This window comes from Netta rufina (assembly GCF_964035555.1).
Source record: "Netta rufina genome assembly, chromosome: 23".
NCBI lineage: Eukaryota > Metazoa > Chordata > Aves > Anseriformes > Anatidae > Netta > Netta rufina.
This window is the reverse complement of record NC_140147.1, coordinates 1263013-1287667: the sequence shown is the minus strand read 5'-3', so window position 1 is coordinate 1287667 and position 24655 is coordinate 1263013. Positions and strand designations below refer to the sequence as shown.

The 24655-nt window shown below is 70.9% G+C and overlaps 1 protein-coding gene across 1 annotated transcript; it reads right to left on the bottom strand.

Moving 5' to 3' along the window:
• Window positions 1-365: 365 nt before the first annotated feature.
• COL16A1 (collagen type XVI alpha 1 chain) lies at window positions 366-19723 on the bottom strand. Its single transcript, XM_084300846.1, has 71 exons — window positions 19608-19723; window positions 17459-17521; window positions 17238-17355; window positions 15490-15613; window positions 15119-15394; window positions 14959-15039; window positions 14613-14747; window positions 14316-14369; window positions 13856-13891; window positions 13537-13572; window positions 13338-13364; window positions 13165-13227; window positions 13005-13046; window positions 12867-12911; window positions 12724-12759; window positions 12531-12593; window positions 12385-12429; window positions 12218-12313; window positions 12088-12126; window positions 11892-11936; window positions 11627-11662; window positions 11377-11493; window positions 11259-11294; window positions 11144-11179; window positions 10929-11021; window positions 10766-10810; window positions 10597-10632; window positions 10452-10505; window positions 10255-10371; window positions 10111-10146; window positions 9893-10000; window positions 9668-9790; window positions 9515-9568; window positions 9398-9439; window positions 9227-9262; window positions 9053-9106; window positions 8738-8806; window positions 8562-8615; window positions 8452-8478; window positions 8301-8366; window positions 8154-8207; window positions 8012-8065; window positions 7854-7907; window positions 7705-7749; window positions 7493-7609; window positions 7123-7158; window positions 6901-6981; window positions 6773-6817; window positions 6372-6416; window positions 5127-5180; window positions 4941-4994; window positions 4700-4753; window positions 4520-4564; window positions 4364-4417; window positions 4173-4208; window positions 3877-3939; window positions 3683-3754; window positions 3491-3544; window positions 3363-3407; window positions 3175-3219; window positions 2975-3028; window positions 2822-2875; window positions 2656-2706; window positions 2408-2497; window positions 2292-2327; window positions 2157-2201; window positions 1869-2057; window positions 1692-1758; window positions 1408-1584; window positions 712-789; window positions 366-628 (listed from the first exon to the last, which is right to left on the bottom strand). Exons 1-71 carry the CDS (start codon window positions 19681-19683, stop codon window positions 426-428), a joined length of 4890 nt encoding a protein of 1629 aa, XP_084156972.1. The 5' UTR covers window positions 19684-19723; the 3' UTR covers window positions 366-425.
• Window positions 19724-24655: the final 4932 nt, after the last annotated feature.

Here is a 24655-nt window from a genome sequence, read left to right as displayed (position 1 = left end):
ACCATCATCATCGTCACCGCCATCCCCATCATCATCGTCACCCCCATCACTGTCCTCATCACCACCATCCCCATCACCACCACCATCCCCATCATCACCACCACCACCACCACCATTATCACCACCATCAGGATGGGAGCAGGGCTCTGGCCTCAGCCCCATGCACAGGAACAGGGACAGGAATGGGGACAGGGACACGGATGGGGACATGGGGACACGGGGACACGGGGACACAGCAGACACACCACGAGAGGAGCCACGCGTGGGGCAGCACTCGGCTGTATTTCATCGGGGCAGGATCCACCCGCCCCACAGCCACCCCCCCCCGCACCCCCTGAGCCCCCCGAGCCCCCCGGGGAGCGCCGCAGCCCCCTGGAAAACGGGGGCAAGAATAAATCCAGCAGCGGGCAGCGCCCGGCGCCGGCTCAACCGAAGGGCCCCTTGGCGTTTTTGGGTTGGAAAAGGGGCTGCTCCACGGGCAGGGCGCCCATGCACTCGGCCGGGCTGCAGTGCCCGGTTTTGCCCGGGGGTCCCGTGGCCCCCGGGGGGCCGGGGATACCGGGGATGCCCTGCTGGCCCACGGGGCCCGGTGGCCCCATCTTCCCGTAGCCCGGTGGTCCCTGGGGGCCTGCGAGGGGAAAAAGAGGGGGAGGAAGGTGGCACGGGGCAGGCGGTGCCCAGCAGGAGGGTGGGGGCGGGTGGGGGGCTCACCTGGGGGTCCCGGCGGGCCGCTGTCCCCCATCATCCCCACGCCTTTCTCCCCTTTCTCTCCTTTGGCGCCCGGTTCCCCTGGGGGAGAGGGGAGGAGGGTGAGACCCCGGCACGGGGGGTGTTTGGGGACACCCCAGTGCCTGGGGTCACCCCGGTGCTTGGGGACACCCCGGTGCTCAGGGATGCCCCAGTTCTTGGGGACAACCCGGAGTCTGGGGACACCCTGGTGCTTGGGGACATTCTGATGTCTGGGGACACCCCGGTTCTTGGGGACACCCCGGTGCATGGGGACACCCTAGAGCCTGGGGACACCCCAGTGCTTGGGGACAACCCAGAGTCTGGGGACACTCTGGTGCTCAGGGACACCCCAGCTCTTGGGGACACCCCAGTGCTCGGGGACACCCTGGTGCTTAGGGACATCCCAGTGCTTGGGGACACCTCAGCGCCTGGGGACACCCCGGTGCTCAGGGACGCCCCAGTCCTTGGGGACAACCCAGAGTCTGGGGACACCCTAGAGCCTGGGGACACCCCACTGCTTGGGGACACCTTGGTGCTCAGGGACACCCTGTTTTTTGGGGACAACCCGGAGTCTGGGGACACCCCAGTGCTCGGGACATCCTGGTGCCTGGGGACACCCCAGTTTTTGGGGCCACCCCAGTTTTTGGGGACTTTGGGGACACCGCGGGCGGCACCTACCCCTCATGCCCGGCACTCCCTGCCGCCCCTCTCTGCCGATTTGCCCCGGCAGCCCCGGGGAACCGGGGGGTCCCGGCCGGCCGGGGAGCCCGTCCTTGCCCGGGGGTCCCGGTCTGCCCGGGGCCGCCACCATCTCCACGGGGAAATGCAGCCGGGAGGTGTAGTACGCCATGCGCTCTGCGGGGACACGCGCCTCAGCGGGGATTGGGGGGGAAAAATGGGGGTCCTGGGGGGTCCTCACCCCCCCCAAAAAACCCCCGTTACCGTCAAAAAACCCCCGTTACCGTCAAACATTTTGCTCATCTCCTGCTGGATGAACCTCTTGATCTCGTCGTAATTCACCACGTCCCCCTGGGGGGGGGGACACACACACACACACACATGGGATGGGTCGCGGCCACCGAGCCCCCAGCTCTGCGCCCCCCCCACCCCAAAAAAAAAAAACCAAAAACCCCACTTACCATCATCCCCGGGGGGCCCGGCAGCCCGGGGCTGCCCGCGGGTCCCGGGGAGCCGGGGGGGCCCCTCTCCCCGGCGGGACCCCGCAGCCCCACGGGCCCCATGGAGCCGCTTTTCCCCGGCCCCCCCGGGGCGCCGGCTCTGCCCTTCTCCCCGGGGTACCCTCGCTCTCCAGGGGATCCGGCTTCACCCTGCGGGGACGGGGGTCAACAGGGGCCCCCCCGACCCCATAACGGGGGTCTCGGGGGTCTCGGGGTGACGGCACCATCGCAGCCGGGCTCTGCCCTCACCTTCTGGCCGGCGGGTCCCGCGGTGCCGGGTTTTCCTGGGGGGCCCTGGGGGGGGGGGACACAGAGGGGAGGGGGGTGGCAGGGCTGTCCCGGGGGTCCCCTGGGACACGCAGCCCCTCCCCTCTCCTCTCCTACCTCTTTACCGCTGGGTCCGTCCGGCCCCGGTTCCCCCTGCGGGAATGGGATTGGGGAGGTGTGAGATGGGCCCTGTAAGGTCCCCCCCCACACACTTTATGTCCCCCCCCCCTCACCGGTGGGCCGGGGTGTCCCGGTGGTCCCGGTTGTCCCGGCATCCCCGGTAGCCCTCGGTCCCCCGCCGAGCCGCGCTCGCCCTTCAGCCCCTATGGGATGGAGCCGGGTGTGTGGGGAGGGGGGCAGCAGGGGATGGGGACGGCCACCACCGTGGGGGGGGCGGGACACAGCCACCACGTCCCCCGGCCCCATCCCGTGCCCCCCAGCCCCCTGTGGGGTCACCGTGGGGCACCCCATGGGTACTCACCACTCCGGCGAGGCCAGCGGGACCCGGCTGCCCCGGGCTGCCAGGGGGTCCCTGGGGACACAGAGCGGGGTTTCAGCCTGGGGTGAAGCCCCCCCACCCCGGGGACGGGGCCCCATAGCCCCCCCCGCCCCGTCCCAGTGCTCCCAGTTGGGTCGGAGCCACTTACGATGAGCCCCGGGGGTCCCTGCCGGCCTTGGGGTCCCATGGGGCCGGGGTCGCCCTGCGGAAAGCAGCGGGGGTGAACGGGGTGGGGGGGGGCACGGGACCCATCCAGCGCTGGGTTCCCGTGTTCCCCCCCCCCCCTCCCCAAATTCCTCACCTCGGCCCCCGGCCGTCCGGTGCTCCCCGGGGGGCCGGGTTTGCCGCAGTCACCCTGCAAGGACAAAGGGACGGCGGGGACAGGGTGGCACCGGGATGCCCCCCCCCCCCCCCCAGCACCGGGGTCCCCGGGGCTGTCCCCATATTGGGGTCACCGCCACCCCGGGGACATCGGGGACCCCCCCCCGTGCCAGCACCCACCTTGGGGCCGGGGAGTCCTGGGTGCCCCGGTTTGCCCTTAAAGCCCTGTGGGGGGAGAAGAGGGGAGGATTTTGGGGTGGGGGTGCAGAGCCAATTGGGGGGGGGGGGGGGGCACCGGCACGGCTCACGGGGCACCCACCGGGCACCCACCGGGCACCGGGAGGGGGACAGGGAAAGGCAGCACTCACCGGGGGGCCCATCATCCCGGGGGGGCCGGGGGGGCCGGGGTCACCCTAGGGAGAAAAAGACATTGGGGATGTCCCCGGGGGGGGCGCAGGGGGGGTCCCCCAGGACCCTACAGAGCCCAGCACCTCACCCGCGGCCCCGGTTTGCCGTCCTTGCCGTCCAGTCCCTCCAAGCCAGCGGGGCCCTGCGGGGACAAGGGGGGGGGGCTCGGAGGGGGGCCGTGACCCCCAGCACCTCTTTTTGGGGTGGGGGGGTCCCCAGAGAGCAGCAGCAGGGAGGGGAGCGCTGAAAAGCCCCCAGGGTGGGCACGGGGAGCCCTTACCTGGATGCCCGGGGGGCCGGGGGGGCCGGGGGGGCCCGGCATGCCCGTGGGTCCACGCATGCCCTCGCTGCCCTGTGGGGACCACGGTGGCGGGGGGGGGGGGTCAGGGTCAAGGTCAAGGTCAGGGTCAGGGTCAGGGGTGACCCGAGGTGACCCCGCGGTGTCACCGCTGCCCCCCCCCCCCCTGCGCTCACCTTTTCGGCTGCAGGTCCCGGGGGTCCGGCGGGGCCGACCTTCCCCGGGAAGCCGGGGGGGCCCTGAGGAGAGGAGCCGTGGTCATATGGGGTGGATAAACCCCCCCCCTCGTGCCCCCCTCCCACCCCAAACCCGTTCCATCGGGGTTGCCCCCCCTGCGCCCCATCCCGCGGCACTGCCCCCTGGACCCCTCCCCAGCTCGCCCCCGACCCCATGGGGGCACCGACGGCCCCAGCACGGGGTCTTGGGGTCACCCCACTCTGCGCCCCCCCCCAGCCCTATAGGACGGACTTACGGGTGGCCCCGGGAAGCCGGGCTGGCCCTGGAAACCCTAAAGAGAGAGGGGGGCTGAGCGCGTCCTGCCCCACAAACGGGGGTCCCGGGCACCCCGGGGGGAGCCGGGGACGAGGCTGGGGGGGGACGGGGCTGTAGGGACGGGGTTGTAGGGTCGGGGTTGTGGGGATGGGGTCCCTGGGGGACGCTCACCTGGTCGCCCTTCTCGCCGGAGCTGCCCGGGAGCCCCCGCTCGCCCCTCGGTCCCTGCGGGAGAGCCGGGGACGTGAGCCCCATAGCCAAAATTTGGGGGTCCCCAGGGCCAAAATTGTGCCCCCCCCACATCCCTCCCCGCATCCCCACACCTACCGCTGGCCCTACAGCACCGGGGAGGCCGTCCAAGCCGGGGGGGCCCTGGAAAAAAAAGAGGGGAGGGCTCAGAGGGGGGGGTGGCTGCAGGGACCCCAACCCCGTGCCCGCGGAGAGGGGGGCACCCAGGGGAGCCCCCGGCCCCGCTGCCCCGTGCTGGGGGGCCGTGACCCCACTCACCGGTTCCCCTTTCTCCCCGGGGGGGCCCACGTAGCCTCGCTCGCCTTTGATGCCCTGGGGGGGGGAAGGAAATGGGGGTCCCGTGTGGGACGAGGGGGGATATGGGGTGCGCATGGGGTATGGGGGGGCACGGGGGGATAGAGGGGGGATGGGGGGATACGGGGGGGCATGGGGGGGGCAGAGGGGACACGGGGGGGGCAGAGGGGACACAGGGGGGGTGGGGGGGGGCTGCAGTACTCACGGGCAGGCCGGGGGGGCCCGTGGCACCGGGGTATCCGGGCTGCCCTGGAGGTCCCTGTGGGGGGAGGATGGAGCTGAGCCGCCTGCGACCCCCCCAGGCGGGCACCCAGAGCCCACAGGGTGTACCCTGCCCCCCCCCAGACCCCCCCCCACCCCACCACCCCCACCCCAGGGTGCCCCCACTCACCGGCTCCCCTTTGGCTCCGGCCAGCCCTGCGGGGCCGCGCTCCCCCTGGAGACCCTTGGAGGGGAAGAGGAGAGGTTCTGGGGGGGGGGGGGCGCTCCCACGGACCCTGCCTGGAGCCCCCCCGGGGGCTGCGACCTGCCCCCTGCACACACCCCAGGCCCCCCCCATACTGCTGCGCCCCCCAACCCTGTGCCAGGACCCCCGGGGGCTGCAAAGAGCCCTGCAGGGGGGGGGGGGCTGCGCACGGGTGCCCCCCTACCAGCACCCACCAGTGCCCAGGGCACCTTCAGCCCACGGGGGGGCACCCGCTGCCCCCCCGTCCTCCCGGGGCACACAAGACACGGGTGACACAGTGACACGGGTGACACGGTGACACGGGTGACACGGTGACACGGTGACACGGGTGACAGCCAGGAGCCCCCAGGCTCGGTGGCGCACCGGGGGGGGGGGGGTTAGTGGGGGGGTTACGTGGTGCCGAGGTGCTGGAGGCTGGACAGGACAGGCTGACACCGCAGAGAGACCACCACAGAGAGACCCCCCCCCCGGACGGACGGAGCTGTTACGGTGACATTTAGGGTGGGGGGGGGGGAGGCGAGGGGACAGCAGCAGGACAGGATCCGCACGGAGCCACCACCACGGGACAGCCGCTGGCCCCCCCCCCCGCCGCCGCCGCCACCGGGAGGAAGGGTGAGGATGAGGATGGAGATGATGAAGATGATGGAGATGATGGAGATGGACGGAGGCTGCTCCTGGGGGAGTCAGGCACCGGGGAGGGGGGGCGTGAGGAGGAGCCCCCCGTGCCCCCAGGAGGGTTGGGGGCAACATTAGGGTGCCTGGAGGGGGGGGGGGGGGCACCCAGCCCTCCTGGGGGGGCTGTGCCGTGCCGGGGCACACCGGGACACCCGGCACACCCAGCCCCGTGCCGGGGAGGGATCCGGCACCGGGGGGGGGGGGGGGGGGCCCAGGTCGCCAAATCCGGGGTGCCCCTTCCTGAGCCTGAGCCCACCGGGAGCCCCCCCCCCCGGATGGAGATGGGAAGCAAGGGATGGAGATGTGGTGAAATGAGGGGGGGGGGTGAAATGAGAAAAGCTGGGGGAGGCTGCTCCCGGGGGGTCGCTGCCCGGTGCCGTGGGGTGTTTGGGGGTTTGGGGGGGGGGGGGGGGACACACGGACACGGGGGGGGGCACAGCCAAAAACCAAGCGGCAGCGACAGACGGCACAGAGCGGGGCCGTGCTGGTCCTTACGGGCAGTCCGGGTGCGCCCTGCGTTCCAGGGAAGCCTGGGGGGCCCTGAGGGGAGAAACAGGGATGTCACGGCCCCGAAACGTCCCCCCCCCCCGCCCCGAGGACGAGGCTGAGCCCTTGGGGTGCCACGGAGCACCCCCCGCTGGGGGCCACCTCGACCCCATCCGGACGGGGTTCCTGCTCCGTGCCGGGGCCGGCAGCGCCCTCGTCTCCATCTCCAGCCCCACGGGGGGGGGCGGCTGCGACGCTCCTCGGCCTCTGCCCATCACCGGGGCCTCGTGGCAGGGCGCTGGGACCCCCTGGGGGGTCGACAGCAGAGGCTCCGAGCCCCCCCCCCCCGGCGCTGCGACGCGGTGCTGGCACAACCCAGCACCCCCCCAAGCCCCGGCGCGGGTACTTACGATGGGGCCCGGTGGCCCTGGGGGTCCCCGAAGTCCCGGTGGGCCCTGGGGAGGGACGGGAGCCGTCAGATGGCACCACGGGGGGGGGGGGCACCCACGGCCTCCAGCAGCACGGGGGGGGCACCCACCTGCTCGCCTCTCTCTCCGGGGATGCCCGGGGCACCGGGGAGCCCGGGGTCTCCTGCGCAATCGGGGTCGGGGCTGTCGCCCTGCGGGGAGCGGCACGGGGTCAGCAGCGGGGATGGATGTGTGTCCCCCCCCCCCACACCCCACACCCCACAACCCACGGCACGGCCCCGCCAAGCCCCGCCAAGCACCCCAAAAGGCCTTCGGTGCCAGGGGTCACTCACCCGAGCCTCCTCAGCCCTCGGGAACTGGGCAAAGCACTGGAAAAAAACCCAAAGTCACCCGGGGGCCGCCCCGCGCCACGGAGAGCCCCAGGGGCGCAGCGCCGCACCCTGTGTGCGGCTCGGGATGAGGCTGTGCCCCCCCCCGACCCCCCAGGGACCCCCATCCTGGATGGGATGAAGGCACAAGCGTGCCCAGAGCGTGCCCATGGGGTGCCCCGAGCGTGCCCAGCCCTGCGTGCGCCCGCTGCTGTGCACCGCCGCGCCAGAAGCCGATGCCCTCGGGAGCAACCCCGCTGTTTGCCCCCCCCCTCCCGGGACCACCACCACTTCCAGGGGGCTTCCAGGAGCCCGGAGGTGGGTGAATACTCACCCGAGCACAGCCCTCGTTGCCGGGGGCGCCCGGCATGCCCCTGTCCCCCTTCTCCCCCTTGACGCCGCCGGGCGCTTCCAAGGCCGCCTGCAGCTGGGCGCAGTCCCCGCAGATGTTCTGGGGGGAGATGGGGGGGGTCAGCGGCACCCCAAGGGGCTCAGGGGTCCCCAAACGGGGGGTGGGCATCACCCAGAGACCCCCAGGGCACTCACCTTCAGCACCTCGATGTTCCTCTCGGCCATCACGGCCAACGGCCCCTGCAAGGGACGCGGGAAGAGAGGGGACGGGAGGGGACAGGGGGTGCTCCCCGCTCCCCAGAGGGTGCAGGGGGGGGGGGCCACGGGGCACAGCCCCCACCTACCAGGTCTCCAGCCGGTCCTGGCAGCCCCGGCAAGCCGTTGTGTCCTGGGACCCCCTAGAGCCAAGGAGAGAGCTTGGGCACCCGCCCCCATCACCAAAAAGCGGGGCAGGACCCGACCCCCCCCCCCGCATGCTGCTGCTCCAAATCCCACGGCTCACCTGGCGGCCGGGGGCACCGGGAGGGCCGGGGGGGCCGGGGGCTCCGGGGGGACCCTGCAGCAACCCCAAAAAAGAAGCAGAGATGGGCGGTGAGGCGGTGGTGGGGCCGGCTGGGGGGGGGGGCTGCGGGGACGGCACCCACCTGGGGACCCGGCTGCGGCTGCCAGGACATCCCGGTCCAGAGCCCGGGGGCTCCCTGGGGGGGGTGGGAGAAAAAAAGGGAGGATGCTCGAGGGGGGGGCACGAAGCCACGGGGATGGGGCTGGGGTTGGCACCCGCGGGCACTCACCGGCATCCCGGCGTGGTTGGGGTCCTGGCGAGGGCTGGGGGGGCAGGAGCACTCCCCGGGGTCCCCCTGCAGGAAAAGGAAGTGAGGGAAAAGGATGGGGGGGGGCAAAAATTGGGGGGGCCACCCCGTTCCCACCCCGGCACCCGCTCACCTTCTCGCCCTGGGCGCCCTTCTCTCCCTGCGAGGAGGAAAGGCACGGATGGATTTAGCGAGGGGTCCCCCGGCCCCCACCGTGTCCCCCCCCCCAAGTCCCGGACCTACCGGCAGCCCGCTGGAGCCGGGCACCCCCGGGAGCCCCCGCTGCCCCTCGGGGCCCTGCGAGGAAGAGGAGTGTGAGGAAGGTCGGCCCTGGGCTCAGCTGGCACCAAGGGGCTGTGGGGGGGGGGGGATGGCAACGTGTGTGTGTGTGTGTGTCCCCCCCATGGGGCAGGACCTACCGGTGGCCCGGTGACGCTGGGTCCTGGTGGCCCGGGGGGGCCCACGGCACCTTTGGGACCCTGAGATCCCTGTGGGGAAAGGAGAGCAGGAGCTGGGGGGGGGGCACAGGGGGCTGGGGGGGGGCACAGGGGGTTGGGGGGGGCACCAGCACCGTGCTCAGGGACATGAGGCGGGGTGGGGGGGGACGTGGCACCGCGCCGTGCCCCAGCACCACGGTGTGCCCGGGGGGGATGTGACCCCGGGACAGGCTTGTTGAGGGGGTGGCACAGCCCCCCCCCAACGAGGGGAGGGCTCGGGGGGGGCGCCGCCTTTACCTTGGCTCCTTTCTCTGCTGCCATTCCTGGGGGGCCCTGCGCTCCGGGGGGTCCCTGGGGGCGGGAGGTGCCATTAGGTCTCCCCAGTGAGCAGCGGTGACAGCCCCGTCCCCGGGGCCACGCCGTCACCATCTGCATGTGGGGGGGTCACTGGGATCCCAGAGGGACACTTACGGGGGTCCCGGGTGGTCCGGTGCTGCCGGGCTCTCCCTGGGGGGGGGGAAAGAGAGAGGGACAGGTGCCTGGCACGGCACCAAACGGCACCAAACGGCACCAAACGGCACCAAACGGCACCCCATGGCACCCCATGGCACCCCATGGCACCCCATGGCACCACACACCCACCTTTGGTCCCGGCTGGCCGATCCCCTGCTCTCCCGGCTCACCCTGCAGAGAACGGGGGGGGGGGGCAGTGAACATCCCCGTGCGCCCCCCCCAACCCACCCCATGCACCCCACTCACCTGCAGCCCCTTGGGCCCGGCGGGACCTCGGATCCCCGGCAGCCCCGGCTTTCCCTACAACACAGCTCGGTCACCGCGGGGCTATGGGGTCACCGTGGGGCTGGGGGGGGTCACCACGGGGCTATGGGGTCACCGCGGGGTGGGGGCACTCACGGGTCTGCCAGGCTGGCCGGTGCCCGGGGTGCCGGGGTCCCCTTTGGCCCCGGGTCGTCCCGGGATGCCCCCCATACCCGAGAGCTGCCCCTGCAGCACGGGGCACGGCTCGCAGGAGTCTCCCTGAGGAGGAAAGAGCAGAAAAAAGGAGTTTGGGGCGGTGAGGGGATGGGGGGGGGGTAGGACAGGGTGTTGGGGTCGTCCCCACCTCTGTGGGGTCCTCACCTTCTCGCCTTTGGGGCCGGCCGGCCCCCTGATGCCCGGCTCCCCCGCCAGCCCCGGGAGCCCGTCCATGCCCGGTGCCCCCGGGTCCCCGGGGCTGCCCGCGGCCCCCTGGCAAAAAAGAGGGCACGGGGAGGGGGGGCGTCAGCATCCCCCCCACCCCACAGCCCCCTCCGCACCCCCGGTTTGCCACCGGGACCCCCGTCTCCGTCCCCTCTCACCTTCTGCCCTTTCTGGCCGGTGTCACCAGGTTTGCCCTGGGGAAATGAAGCCATCAGGGTCACGACGTCCCCCAGCACCCCAAATGTCCCCGGTCCCAAAACGGGGACCCCACGGGCACGGGGAAGGGGTGGGGGGGCACTCACCGCTCTGCCGGGGGGCCCGTCCCTGCCCCGCTGCCCCGGTGCTCCCGGCACAGCCAGCACCGTCCCTGCCCCTTCCAGCGCCTGCGGGGCCGGGGGGCACTGCCCGCAGGGCTCACCCTGTGGGGGGGGGACACAGCCGGGTCACCGCCTGCTTGGGGACCCCCAGGGACAGCGCGGGGACACTTCCCAGCTCTCACCTTCTCTCCTTTCAGTCCTTGCTCTCCTGGCTCGCCCTTATCCCCCGGGAGCCCCTGCAAGGGCAGAGATGAGGCCACACAGCCCTGCGCCCCCCGTGAGCCCCCCCCCAGCTCCGTGCTGCCCCCCCCCCCCCAAATAACTCACCGGGCTGCCCGCGGGACCCTCCTGGCCACCGGCACCCTGAAAGATATTGGGGTCAGGATCCGGCCCCCTGGGGGGTGCCCTCAGCCCCTGGGGGGGACGCACGTCTCCCACCGGGGGTCACCCACGTCCCACGGGGGGGGTCCCCACGTCCCACGGGGGGGTCACCCACCTTCTCGCCCTTGATGCCAGCCAGCCCGGGGAGGATTGTGGCACCCTGCGGAGAGGTCACAGCTCCAGCACCCACAGACACGGACACGGGGTTCAGTGGGGCTGGGGGGGCTCTGGGGGGCTCTGGGGGGCTCTGGGGGGGGGTCTCAGCCCCGTGAACTCACCAGCAGCGGTGCCGGCTCGCCCTCGTGCCCCTTGGGGGGCTCCCGCAGCAGCGCGGCGAGGACGCGGGCGTCGCAGGACAGGCAGGAGTCCCCCTGCGAGGGGCGCGGAGACGGCACAATCGGGGGGGGTTCGGGGTCACCCGCTGAGCCCCGGGGGGGCTGTCCCCACGCCGGGTGGGACAGCGGGACATGGGGACGGCGGGACGGACACTCACCTTCTCCCCTTTCATGCCGTGGATGCCGGGGTCTCCCTGGGGAAAAGGATTGGGGTTGGGACGGGCTGGATGCTCCTCGGCACCACCCTGCCCCAAAGAGCCCCGCGCCACCTACCCTGTCCCCTTTGGGTCCTGCGGGGCCAGGCCTGTCCTGCGGGCAGGGAAACGAAGAGGAAGCTTTAGGGATGCGGAGAAGAGCCCCCCCCACGCCCCCCAACAACCCCCAGACTCACCGAGACCCCGTCCTTGCCGGGCAGCCCAGGCTCCCCCCGGGGTCCGGGTTCCCCCGGGAGCCCGACGGTGCCGAGCGTCCCCGCGGGGACCGTGGGGCACGGCTCACATGGCTCGCCCTGCCAAGAGGGGACGGTGAGGGACAACCCCGGGCTGGCACCTCGGGGGGTCCCCAAGGTCCCCAAGGTGCCCCCAGCAGCCCCCCAGCCCAGGGGGTGGGCGCAGCCCCCCTCCGGGCCACCCTGCACCCACCTTGGCTCCTTTCGGCCCCAGAGCGCCGGGTGGCCCCTGTGGGATGAAGGCAGGGGCTGGGGCTGTGGGGTGGGCTCGCTGCAGCTCTGCCCATCCTAAACCCACTTTCCCCAAGCCCCTGGGGTTCTGTGGGGTCCGTCCCAGCCCCCAAAGCCCTTCCCGAGCCGGGCTGAGATCCCAGCCCCGCTCCGGCCAGGCAGCCCCGGCCCCGAGCCAGGAAACCCGGCTCTGACCCCGGCTTTGGCTCCGAGCTCTCGGTACTCACGGGTGTCCCAGGCGGGCCGCCGGGTCCAGGAGCTCCCGAGCTGCCCTGCAGCCAGAAACGGCAGAGCCTGAGCCTGGAGAGGTGGAAACCACAGCCCCAAAACCACCCCCCCCAGCCCCCCCATCTCCCATCCGCTCCTCTCCAGCCCCATAAATCGGGGAGCGCAGCCAGCGCCCTCCGTACGCCCCCTCCTCACCTTTTCTCCCTTCGGACCTGGGGGGCCACCGGGGTCGCCCTGAACAGGACAGAGGATGGCATCAGCTCTGCTGTCACCCCCCGTCAGCCCCACGGGGCATCTCGCCCCCCCCCACAGCACGGCCCCTTACCGGCTTCCCCGGAAAGCCGATCCCCGGTGAGCCCGGTTTGCCCGGTGGCCCCGGCTCTCCCGCCAGCCCCTCGGGTCCCACGAGGCCGGGGTCACCCTAAAAACCAAGGATTTTCCGTGCCGGCGCTGCTCCTGGGTGCCCCGAGCCCTCCCAGTTCCCCCAGTTACCTTCTGGCCCTTGGGGCCCACCACGCAGATCTCTCCGGGCCGGCCCTGGTGGGGAAGGGAGCGGGGTGAGCGCCGTGCGTGGCACGGGGCAGGATGGTGCTGGACCCTCCTGCCCCACAGCCTGCCCCACAACCGGAGCTACTCACATCACGGCCCGGGCGGCCCGGCTTGCCCTGGAGTCCCCCGTCGCCCTTCTCACCCTTCTGGCCCTGGGGGACAGACGGGTGTCACCGCTGCCACCTCCCAAACCCCTCGGGGACCCCGCTGGGCTCCGCAGGTCCCCAAACCCCGACGGCGAGGACCCAGCTCGTGCCCAGACGTCCCCAGCGCCGTCCTCACCTTCTCCCCGTCGGCACCCACCGCCCCCGGCAGCCCCTGCGTGGTGGGACAGAGAGGGGGCAGCGTCAGAGGGACCCCGGGGACCCCCAGCCCTGCACAGGATGCGTGCACAAAGCAAATTTGGGAGCCCCGGCATCACTCACCGCCTCTCCGCGCTGCCCCTTCTCGCCCTGCGGCCCCTCGGCGCACTGGGGAGAGAAGGGGAGGGTGGTGAGGGGGTGCTGGGACCCTGGGGGGGGTGCTGGGACCCTGGGGGGGGTGCTGAGGGTGGGGGGTCTCACCTGCACGGGGCCGCCGGGGTCTGTGCGCACGCAGTCAGCGCCCTGCGGGAGGAGAGGAGGTGGCTCAGGGGGGGACGTGGCTCATTTATGTGGGGCAGGGGGGTCCCCACGGGCCAGAGCACCCCTGGGTGGGGTGGGGGGGGCTGCTGGGGGCACTCACACGCTCGCCTTTCTCCCCTTTGGTGCCGTAGGAGCCGGGCAGGCCGCGCTCACCCTTCCCTCCCTGCAAGAGGAAGAGGGTGGTAAGGTGTGACACCGCTGTCCCCGTGTGTGCCCCCAGCTCAGGGGGGAGCCAGCTGGGGGTCCTGGAGCTGGGGGGGGGCACAAACCTACCTTGGGTCCTGGGGGACCGAGCGTGACCTGGGGAGAGAGCACGGGGGTGGCACAGAGCACCCGGCACCCCAGGGGGTGCACCGACCTCCCTCCCTACACCCCCCTTCCTCCCATCGCCCTGTCCCCAAATGTCCCCAGATGTCCCCAAAACCCCTGGCAGGCAGTGACCCCCGCTCCCGGTGCTGCCCAGGGCACTCACATTGGCCGGAGACGTCCGTGGTGAGCAGGGGGGGCACTGAAAGAGACGGACACGGTGCTGGCACCCGCTCCCCACACAAGCCCACGGCCACTGCCCGCACACCCTCAACCCACGGGGCTCCCCCACTTCACCCAGGGCGAAGGGAAACCCGAGGAAATGTTTTTTTCAGCCTCCCCGGGGAGGAGAGGAGAGAGCCTGGCCTGGCACGGGCTCTCCCTGCGGCTTTGTGGCTTGACCACAGCTCCGCCGAGCCAAGGCGGCCGCTCCAGCGCGCTCCCGGCAGGGCTGGGGGCACCCCGGGGCTCCCCTCCCGCCTCACCTCCTCGCTGCGTGTCCCCGGCGGACCCCTGTAGCCCTGTGGGGAAGGAAAAAGGAGCAGGGGGTGAGCAGCCGAGCTGGGCAGGCTCCAGCTGCCCCCCTCTCCGACCCCCAGCCCGTGCCACGGGACCCGGCTGCGCCCCGGGGGTGCCCGGCAGGAGCCCGACGTGGGAGCAGGAGCGGCGTGGGCGCAGGGCACGGGGTGTGCTGGGGACGTTTCCCAGCTCTGCAGCAACTCGGAGGGAACAAAGAGGCCCTGAGCTGCCGTTGGGCTCGCTCCAGCAGCGGCGGAGAGCAAGTGGGGCCTGAATTCCTGCTCGGGGGAGCAGACGGAGCCGCTTCCTGACGGCACCGCAGCCGCGGAAAGCGCCCGAGGGCGGCGGAGGAAGGGGGGAGAGGAGCAGGGGCCGAGCCGGGAGCGGGACCACGGGGCTGGGACCCCCTCGCCCACCTCCCCTCACCTTCTCCCCGTGATCTCCCTTCAGGCTGCTCCTTTCCGAGGCCCTCGCTGGCTCCTGCGGAGAGAGCAGAGCGCCCCAGGGTGGTGCCTCCCCGTGCGCCCCTAGGTTCCCCCACCCAGCGCACCCACGGGTGCCACCTCCCCGCCCCACATCCCTTTGGGGGGGGTGCGGGCTGAGCCCCGGGCAGGCAGCCAGCAGCCTCCCCCCTCGCTCCCGGCAGCATCCCAGACAGTGGAAAAAGTGAGGCCGGGCTTTTCCAGGGGAGGAACCCGGCGTGGCTTCGTGCCGCGGCCTCACCGAGCCCAGCGGCTCCTCCAGGCAGAAGCAGCGCGTGTACACCCGGCCCTGCGGCTGCTGCGGCGACAGCTCGATCAGGTTGCTGCTCTGCATCAGCTCCGCCTGGCGCCGTGTCTTGGGTGCCTCGGGCTGGCACTGCAGGGAGACAGAGAAAAAAGGGGTCAGGGGGGAGCCCGGAGCCACAGCCCCGCTCGGGCACCCAGCGCCCTTCAAGTGGATGCGCCCCGCACCGTGCCCAGGGGTGCGGGGTGTGGAGTTTCCCTGCTCCGCTCCTCCACGGCCCCAAAAAGTGACCCTCAGGGGACAGCTGAGCTCGCCGTGCCTCAGTTTCCCCCTGGGCACTCACCCCGCTGGCCGAAATCTCGCAGCACCCCTCCTGCCGGGCCAGCTCGGCGTCGCAGTAGATGTGAGCCTGCTGGAGGTCGAACTGCAGCGGGAAGGGGCAGCGGGATGAGACCCAGACCCCACACCGGACCCCACACCCGCATCCCCACGGGGGTTCTCACCCGAATCGGGGTCCCACGGGCGGCATCCAAGCCCAGGAAGGCGTTGCCCTCCGGGGCCAGCGCTCGCCGCGGCGCCAGGGGCTTGGAGGAGATGGAGCCGCAGTCGAGGTGCAGGGAGACGGCGCGGCTCTGCACGGCCACCACCACCTTGTGCCAGCGCCCGTCGAACAGCGAGGAGACGGCCTTCCCCGCGAACACCGTGCTGACAAACGTGGTCCCCGGAGCCCTGGCTTGGAACTCCAGGCTCTTCTCGGGGCCGTGCACGGCCAGGGAGAGCTGGGCAGAGAGGGGACGCGGTGCTCGGGGGTGGTCGGTGGCGCCCGGAGGTCCCCTCGCCACCGTGCGCCCCCTCCATGTCCCCAGGGTTGTACCTGGGGGTAGCCCTGGCGGTCGGTGACCTGGAAGAGGTACCAGTGCTCCCCGGTGCTGTTCTTCTTCAGCAGCAAGGTGAGGACGAGGCTGAATTCGGGGGGCAGCCCGCGGGGGAACACCTGCCTGCGGGGACAGGCGTCAGGGGGCACGTGGGCACCGAGCCCGAGGGGGCAGCGTCAGCCCCGGAGCCCCCAGGGCACCCCCAGCACCAGGTCCCCAGCAGCCCCACGGGTGGCACCACGGAGAGAGACCCCCCCTGACCCCGCTGCCTGTGCTATGGGGACGGCTCCAGCCCCAAAACCAGGCCGGGGAGCGCAGCCCCGGGGCGGTGCGGGCTGGCCCAGGAGCTGTTTGTGTCTCCGACGGGACGCACGTGGGCTCGGGCTGCGAGAGGAGCCAGCGCTTGTGCAACAGGAGCTGAACACGAGACAAAGGCCGGGGATGCTCCCCCCGCCCCGCCAGGCACAGGAGCTCGCCCTGGGCTCCCCCGGGAGCAGCAGCAGCATCCCCACGCAGCCCAGCCTGCCCCGGGGACCTTTGGCACCATGCAGCCGGGAGCAAGCCCCCGAGCCCAGGGGATGGAGGCTCCGTGGATGCAACGGGCACGAGGCAGTGCCCCCCTACTCCCCCCAGCCATGCCCGTGCCCGCAGCTCGCTCCACCACTGGAAATCTTTGCTCCGGGCTCTGCTCTGCTCCCAGCCTCGGCTCCACCAGCGATTTTCCAAGCCACTGCCCTGGAGCAGCACCAAGGTGGCTGCGTGGGGTGGGCTGGACCCTCTGCGGGGCACGGGGCTGTCCTTGCCGGGCACCGAGGGGTGGGAGCGGGGCAGAGGGGCACCCATGGGTGCCTGGACAAGGCTCGCACCCTGCCTGCTGGGGCTATCCCCGCGCTGAGCGCTCCCAAAAACTGGCTCTGGGCTGCCACAAGCACCCGGCCAAGAGCAACACCAGCCCGGAGCATCGGCCATCTAAAAGCCATCTGAGGACTCAGCTGCCCATGTCAGGAGCCAGGGCTGGGTCTCCTCCTCCCCACGGTGCCCCCTCACTCTGAGCCCCCTCGGGGACCCCCCCTTTCCCAGCACAGCCTCGTGCCAGCCCCGGAGCAGCGCGGGGCCAGGCGTGCCGGGGGAGGCGGGCGTGCAAATCAGGCGTGCAAACCGCAGCCGCTTCCTGCAGGAGCCGCTTCCTGCGCTGCTCCCCGGGCCGTGGACGCTCTCCCACCCGCCACGCTGGCAGGGATGCTGCCAGCCCCGCGGGTTGGCACGGGGTGGGGGCGAGGGGGGAGAGAAGCAGAGCCTGGGGCACGGGTGGACAGGATGCGATGGAGACAGCGGAGCTGCAGGCTGGGCTCTGCACGGCTCCCCCAGCGCAGCCGGCAGCCCCTGCTCGGCGCTGCGCAGCCCTGTGAGCTCGTCTAGACCCCGGCCAGCTCCTGCCAAGTTGAGGAGAGCAAACACAGAGCATCCACAGCGCGGCGGTTGCGTAAGGGCTGGCTGCAGCCCACCGAGCTGCTTCAGCCCGTGATTTACTTTCGAGGAGAAAGGTGGCTCGGGCAGCCCAGTGCTGCACCCCCCCGGTTCCTCTGCAGCCCCCTGGGTGCTGCTGCATTCGCTGCCCACCCTCGCCCACGCAGCACAGGGCTGCAGAGGCCAGGTCCTACATGTGGAGTGGCTGGGGTGAGTCGGGGGAGCAGCGGGTGGGAGCACCGTGGGATGTGGGGGCACCCCGTGAGCCCCCCGCACTCACCGCGTGGGCTGCACCAGCGGCACCGCGCCCAGCCGCAGCACCGCCGGGCCCCGCAGGCCACGCACTTTCTTGATGGAGGAGATCTTCAGCAGGTCGAACCGCTTGATCAGGTTAAAACCTGCGGGCAGGGACCGGGGAGGAGGCGGTGAGAGGTGGACAGGGTGCGGGTGCCGAGGCTGAGCCTCCCCGGGCAGGGCGCAGAGCCCATCCCGCTTCCTTACCCGTTACGTTCTCATACTTGTCCCCGACCATGTCCTCGTCCCAGAGCTGCGGGCACAGCTCCCCTGCAAGGCAAACCGCCGGGTCACCGGTGTCCCCAGGGCCATGGGGAGGCTGTGCTCCGGGCCGGGTACACGGTGAGGATCTCACACCAGCCCCCGGCACCGCTCGCTGGCAGGCGCAGGGCAGCGCGGATCCAGCAGACGCCGCTCCCACGGCGGCTCCAGCGCCTCGCAAAGCACCCGCCAGGAGCAGAGCTGGATGTTTTGACCAGACGAACCCTGAGCTCAGCCCTGGCCCCGGCTGCTTCCCACAGCGAGCTCCCCAGGTGAAATGCTTTTCCCAGTCGCGGCGCGTTTCGCCTCAAAACAGCCCCGCGCCTGGGATCGGCATCAGGAGAGCAGCCAGGCACCGCGGCCACCCACGGCGGGGAGACGGCGCCCAGAGCTGCCTGGTGGCCATCCTGTCCCATCCCATCTCATCCCGCTGGCGTCCTCGGAGCTGGTGGCACGTGGGGACAGGCCAGGGGACGGCGAGGTGATGGCGAGGCGCCGAGCAGCGCTGAGCAGGGCCCGCGGGGAACGGGGACAGCAGGAAACGTTGTGTCAGCCCCGACCACAGGGAAGCCAGCGCTGCTCAGCGCTTCCCTGATCTCTTGCTGCTCCGGCAGCAGGAATCCACCTCCGCTGGATGCTACCAGATGTTGGGAGGCATGAGACAGGGGAGGAAACAAGGGGGTATTGAACGAGGACTTCGTTGCGTCTCCATGCGCGCACCGGCCCCGGAGCAGCCCCTGACCGTTCACCGCCCCCACCCCGAGGCCAGCTCCGGTCCCTCTGCCTCTGCCCGGGACCCGGCACCCCCGCGGTGCCTCTCCTTGAGGCTGAGCACTCGCTCGTGCTGCTGGGACCAGCCCCACCGCACGCTTGGTGCCGGAGGCAGAGCTCCCTCGCGCTGAGATCATCGCGTTTGGGTCAGGGGGCAGCCGGCGAAACACGCCTCAGCCCGGGTGCTGTCTGCTTTGAAGCTGTCCCAGCCCTGACACTGCTTCCCCTCACCGGGAGGCCCTCGTTTCCCAGCGCAGGTCCCTCGCACAGCCCCAGCTGGGCACCCCCTGCGCTGTGCCAGGACCTCGGCAGAGCGGCACGCGGCCGCACACGCCAGCACGGCCGTGCCACGGGGGGCTGCGCAGAAACGTGCACTGCTCCCTGCTCTGACGTGGGGCCCCCTCCTGCTCCGTGGAACGGGGCCTCGGCCGTGAGCTCACAGCTCTGGCATGGAAACCACTGGGAAAGGCCGGACCCAGGCGCTCCGGCCGTGCCGATGGGGCTCGGCCACCCCGGGCACCCCGGCTGTGCCGAAGGGACCGCAGCCACCCGCACAGCCTGGGCCCTGTCGGGACGAGGCCCCGCTCCGCCCCCGCAAAAACTGATGCAACCACGGCCTCGCTGCCAGCAGCTCCTCCCCGCCATCCGCCTCGAACTCACCCCGAGCCGCCCCACGCTGTGACCCACGCACGGCCGGGGACGGCTCAGCAGGGACCCTCGATGGCTTTGCTGTCACCCAGTCATCCCCACCGCCTAGGGACAGCCCCAAGCCCTCTGCTCCTGCCGTGCACCGTGGCCAAACCTTGCAGCAGGAGGCCAAACTCGACAGCTCCGTGCATCCTCGCCACTGCCCCGAGCAGCCCTCGCTGATCCCGCAGGCGCTGCCGGACGGAGCCGCCGTCCCGGCCAGCTGGCAGCGAGCACCCCGCGGCCGGAGCGTGGCCAAACCCTCTCCTTCCATCACCCCTCGGCACAGCCCGCGGGGTGTTCCCGGTGCTGCGGGCGGGAACGGGGTGTCCCCGGGCTGGTTCCTCACGGCGGGGCTGGCTGGGCTCGCCCTGGCCCCGTGCCCGCCCGGGATGCCGAGCGAAACCCCGGAGCCTGCGCAGCCGGCGCGCGCGCAGGGAGCGGTGCACGCAGCCTGCCCTGCTGCCCAGAGAGAGGTGCCGGCACGTGGGGACCCGGCACGGTCACGGTGGTCCCCAGCCACCTCTGCCCCCTGATTCCTTGCCCTCCCATCTCTTCCCTCATCTCCCCAGGGATGCAGGGACAGGTGGGATGGTTCCCGTGCAGACCCCGCACCCTCGCTCTCGGTGCCTCTTACCTTCTGCCTGTGGTGGCTCCTTCCCCTGGCAGGCACTGATGAGCCCCCCAAGCACTAGGGCCCAGAGCCCCCTCATGGTGCTCAGGGCAGCGTTTCAGGGCCAACACGGCTGCCTGGAAGCAGAGATGGGGCACAGTGAGACGGGCACGTGGGGGGCACCGGCTGAGCCCCAAGCCGTCCCATGCTGGGATGCTGCCAGCAAAGCCACCGATGTGGAGGAGGCTCTGAGCCACTCGGCCACGGCTCGGGCAGCTTTTGGGGACTTGACAAGCCCCAAGGCCCCAGCACTCAGGGGGTGCAACCCAACCTGTCAACCCTGGCATCCAGATTTACACCGAAACTGCAGAAACGCAGGGGCCGAGGCGCCCCAGAGCCCCTGGTGCCTCCTGCTCCGGACCCCCGGGAAGGTTTTGTTCCCTCTCGTTTCACTCCCAGCCCCCTGGGGTGCCCCAAAACCCCTCAGGTCACCCCGACCTGGCCTCCCTCCTGCCTGCTTCCTGCCACGAGGCAAGGCAGGGCTGCAGGCAGCCGGCGCCGGGACGGACCGGAGACGCTCGGCTCCGCTCCCCGCTGCGCCCTCGGCACCGGGCTCGGCGGTGCAGGACCCCCGGCACCCCAGTTTTATTCCCCTGCACCCCGACTTTATTCCCCTGCACCCCGGCTTTATTCCCTGGCTTTATCCCCCTGCACCCCAACTTTATTCCCGTGCGCCCCAGCTTTACGGCCCGGCGTTATCCCCCTGCCCCCTTCCTTTATCCCCCTGCGCTCCAGCTTTACCTCCCGGCTCTACGCCCCCCTCTTTGCTCCCCCCGTGCCCCCCGACCCCTCGGGGTTCCCTCCGGGGAATTTCCTCGCCCGGTGCCCGGCGGAGCGGGACGCGACCCCCCCCGGCCCCCTTCAGCCCCCCGGGGCTCACCTGCGGGGCTCGGGGGGGGCGGCGGCGGGGGCGGCTCCGCGGCTCCCTCCGGCCCGGGGCGCTGGGAGCCGTGCCGTGCCGAGCCGTGCCGTGCCGTGCCGAGCCGTGCCGAGCCGAGCCGCCCTCACCGCCTTCCCCGCCTCCTGCCGGGGGGGGGGTCCGAGCCGCCCCCCAGCCGCTGCCCGCCCTCCTCTTCCCCTGCCCGGGGCGGGGGGACCCGAGCCGCCGCCCGCTTTCGCCTCCCCGCCCTCCTCCTCGCCCTCCTCCTCCTCCTCTTCCTCCTTTTCCGTCCCCCGTCGGGGCGCCTGGAACCGCCGCCCCCAAATCCGGGGGGCTCGGCCCGGCCCCTGGCCCCCATCCCTGGGGAGCATCCCCTCGGCTGCACGGGGACACGAGGGCACGGGGGGACACCGGGGCATTGGGGACACCAGGGCACAGAGGGAGATGAGGGCATAGGGGGGACACCAGGGCGTGGGGGGACACCGGGACACGGGGGTCACTGGGGCATTGGGGGTCACCAGGGCACAAGGGAGACTCCGGTGCTGGCCCCGGTGGCAGCGGGTGCTGGCCAGAACAGCCAGCGGTGGGGGGCGAAGGGAGCCCTCCTGGGATGCTCCTGCACTCGTGGGACATCCCAGGTTCGTGCCAGACCCCACAGAGCTGGCAGAGGGTCCCCACTGCCTGGGGACCTGGGGACGAGGTGCCTGGGGCTGGAGCTCAGCTGAGATCTGGGATCGGGTCCCTGCGGCTGTCCGGGCTCCTTGTCCCCAGCAGCAGAGCTGATGGCTTTCCACTGAAGCCCCCCCAGGTAGGAAATGGGCTTGAAACAGGCAGAAAATGGGCAGGGACCGGGCCCAGCCAGGGCAGCCACCGACCCACAAGGGTTGGGGTTTGGGGGCCGCAGAGCAGCCGTGGTTGTCCCCTGTGTCCCCCCTCTCCCCCGGCGCGGCGCGGTGCCGCCGTGCCCCTGCTCAGCCGCTCTCCTCCCAAATGATGATGAATCTATTTACACTGAAGCTTTACAAATGTGTGTTAGGGACGCATGCATCTCAATAAACGCGCTCTAATTAACAACTGATATTTATTCAGCCCACAGTAAATAAGCTGTCGCGGGCAAACCAAGCGAGCGCCGCGTCCGAGGCGCGCCTGGGCTCTGCCGTTTATCCCCGAGATGCGGGGACGGGGCGCTCGATTCGTCTGCGAGTCACCTACTGGAGTAATTAAGGCTAATTAAAGCAAGTGGCTATGAAACATAACGAAACTTTTATAATTCCTTTTTATTGGACAATTATTCACCCGGAGATCTTCGCCGTTCAAGGCCTGCCGGCAGTGCCAAACGCAGGGCGCGAGCGGGAGCAGGAGCAGGAGCAGGAGCAGGAGCAGGAGCAGGAGCAGGAGCAGGGTTTGTGAACCTTGTGGTGGGCACTGCGGGGTCTCGAGGGGCAGCCTCACCCCCTCCTCTCACCCCCTGGTGATGCCGGCACAGCCAGCAGTTCCCAGCACCCTCAAATTCAGCTGCGGGTCACTTTGGGGCTGGCCACCATCCCTCACACTGCTCCTCCCGTGCCTCAGTTTCCCCCTCCAGCAGGTTGTCACACTGGTGGCACACAGGGACCCCAGTGCAGAGACCCCAGCCCAGTCCGGATCCTGCTCCCCCAGCACTGGGTGCGGGCTCAGGGCTGGTTTCTTGCCCCGCTCTGCCAAATTCTCCCCCGTGCCGATGGCCTGGAGCTCTGCAAAGGGGGTGAAGTTGCCTCCAGCCCGTGCTGGCAGCCCCTGGAGCAGAAACCCAAACTCCTCAGCACTGGGCCCCATCCTGGCCGTGCCCAGGGGGACGGGAACAGGCACGGGGAGCAAGGATGGGAAAAGACCGTGGGCCCCTGCCCCCCGGCCCGCCATGGAAAATGCCGAGGCAAGCTGAATTTCCAAGAAACAGCAGCGCCAGCGGCCAAGAAACCCGATCCGGAGACAGAGCCCTGCAATTTCCAAAAGCTTGAGACAATTTGCCTGGGATCGGGGCATCCCGCGGCTCGGCCTCGCTCCCGCAGCCCCGCACGGCGCAGGCAGGCCGGGCGCGGGAGGGAATTCCTGCGGCTCGGCGGGGATTCAGGCACCGGTCTGGGCAAAAAAAAAAACCCAAATTCCAAGATTTGCCGGGAAGGAAGCGGCTCAGGGGGCTCCTTTCCAGGCTGGCAGCGAGCGGCTGCAGCAGCAGCACTAAAGCAGCAGCAGCTTTCCCCCTTTTTTTGGTGGAAGCGCCGGGAAGGAGGCGCCGGGAAGCCAGGCGAGGAACTTTCCGTGCCGCCCGCCGAGTGTTTTCTCCATCGTTTCCGCCCCCCAAAACCGAGCGTTTTTTTGGCAGGGGGAGCGGCTCCGTGGAGCGCAGCGGCTCAGATGGAAGCTGCAGATGGAAAATGGCTCCGGCGCTCTCCAACCTGCTCTGCTCCCCCCCCAAATCTCCCCCATGCGCACCCAGCTTTGGGCCCGCTGCCCCCAGCCTCTGGGCACCTCCCGGAGCCACAAACCCCCCTGCCCACCGCAGGATTTGGGGCTGGTGACCCTCTCCTTGCGCACCCCCGACCCCATAGACGGCTGCCAGCACCACGAGCCCCCCCAGTCCCCTCTCTGTCCCCCCAGGATCCTGCGCCGCTGGGGTGGGCTCGGTTCCCTCACCGCATATGGCGTCTCCATGAGTAATAAAAGCTGCTAATTGCCACCAGATGCCCCAGGAAACCCTGACGCTGCTTCTTGCGGCGGGCTGGGGAGGGAAAGAAGGGAGCGGGGGCCGGCCCTGGGTCCCGTCCCCCCCCCCGAAGCACGGGACGGGTTGGAGGCAGAGAAGGCTCCCAAGGAACGGGCGGCTGCTATTCTTAGCAAAAGGAGCGCTGGCCAAGAGAGCAGAGAGCAGCACCAAGTGGGAACCGGAGCCCCCAGCCCCATCCCGGGGGGCTCAGCCCCAGCCCCAGCCCCACAGCTGAGCCCCTGCCCCAGCCCCAGCCCCAATCCCCCCCCCCAGTGCCGCCCGTGGCCCCCAGATGTTGCACAACTGGAGCTGGCCCCAGCCCAGCGCCGGCTCACTGCTTCCCTGCTCCCAGCGCTGCAGCCTCCAGCACCCAGACCCAAACTGGGCAGCACTGGGATGAGCTGGGCCATGCAGTTAGCGCGGGATGGGGCAGCCAGGGGCCAAGGAGAGACCCTTGTTTTGGGGAGGGGCAGGGGGTGTTTGGGTGCACATCGCCTGTGCCTGCAGCCACCCCCTGCCCGGCACCACTCCGCTGCTGGCCACACACCAGTGGGAACCAGTAAGCTGCTGGTGGGGCACTGGGCAGCTGGGGGAGCTGGGGGGGGAGCTGGAGAGCCCCGCACAGCGCTGCCACGGAGGTGAGGAGCAAACCAGCACCTCGGAGGCCACCAGCCCAAACGGGGCAGTGTCCTTATGGAGACCCTGGGTCCCCGCTTCATCCCCGTGGGAACAGCACCAGTCCAAAAGGGGAGCACCGTGGGGTGCTTCCTGCTCCCCCCCAGCCCATGCCAAGCGAGCCCCTGCCAAAATGATCCCTAAGGGAAGTTCGGATTTCTGCCAGGGACCCCCCAGCCGTGCCCAGGGGGTGCCTCCCACCGGCACAGCCCTCCTGGTGGACAGAGCTCGCTGCTGGGGGGCTGCAGTGCTGAGCCCCTGGTGCACACCAGGAGTTAGCACAGCCCAAACCTTGTCAGTCCCCGAGCTCCTCTCCCTGGGGGCTGCCCCAAATTTGGGTCCCACCTTTGCTCTCCCCCCATGGCCGGGTCCCTCCTTCCCCAGCCCTGATACAGCCGGGGCAGCGCAAGGTGCCCCACGTTCCCTCTTCGACTGCAGGTTAATTGCCTCCGAAGGTACTCACAGATTAATTACCGTGTAATTTACCGCTCAGCTCCTGCAACACCACGCTTCCTTTGCCCAGCAGCGCATGGGGGCAGGCTCATCTCCAGCCAGCAGGATCAGTGCCGGGGACCTGGGTCCCCACGGGGTGGCCGTCACCCCGTCCCCACCCCGGCGCGTGGCACACGAAGCAGCAGGCGGCGGCCGCGGCCCCACGGCACCACAGAGAGTGAACTTTTATTTCCAACAACGACAGCACCTGCCCCGTGGAAG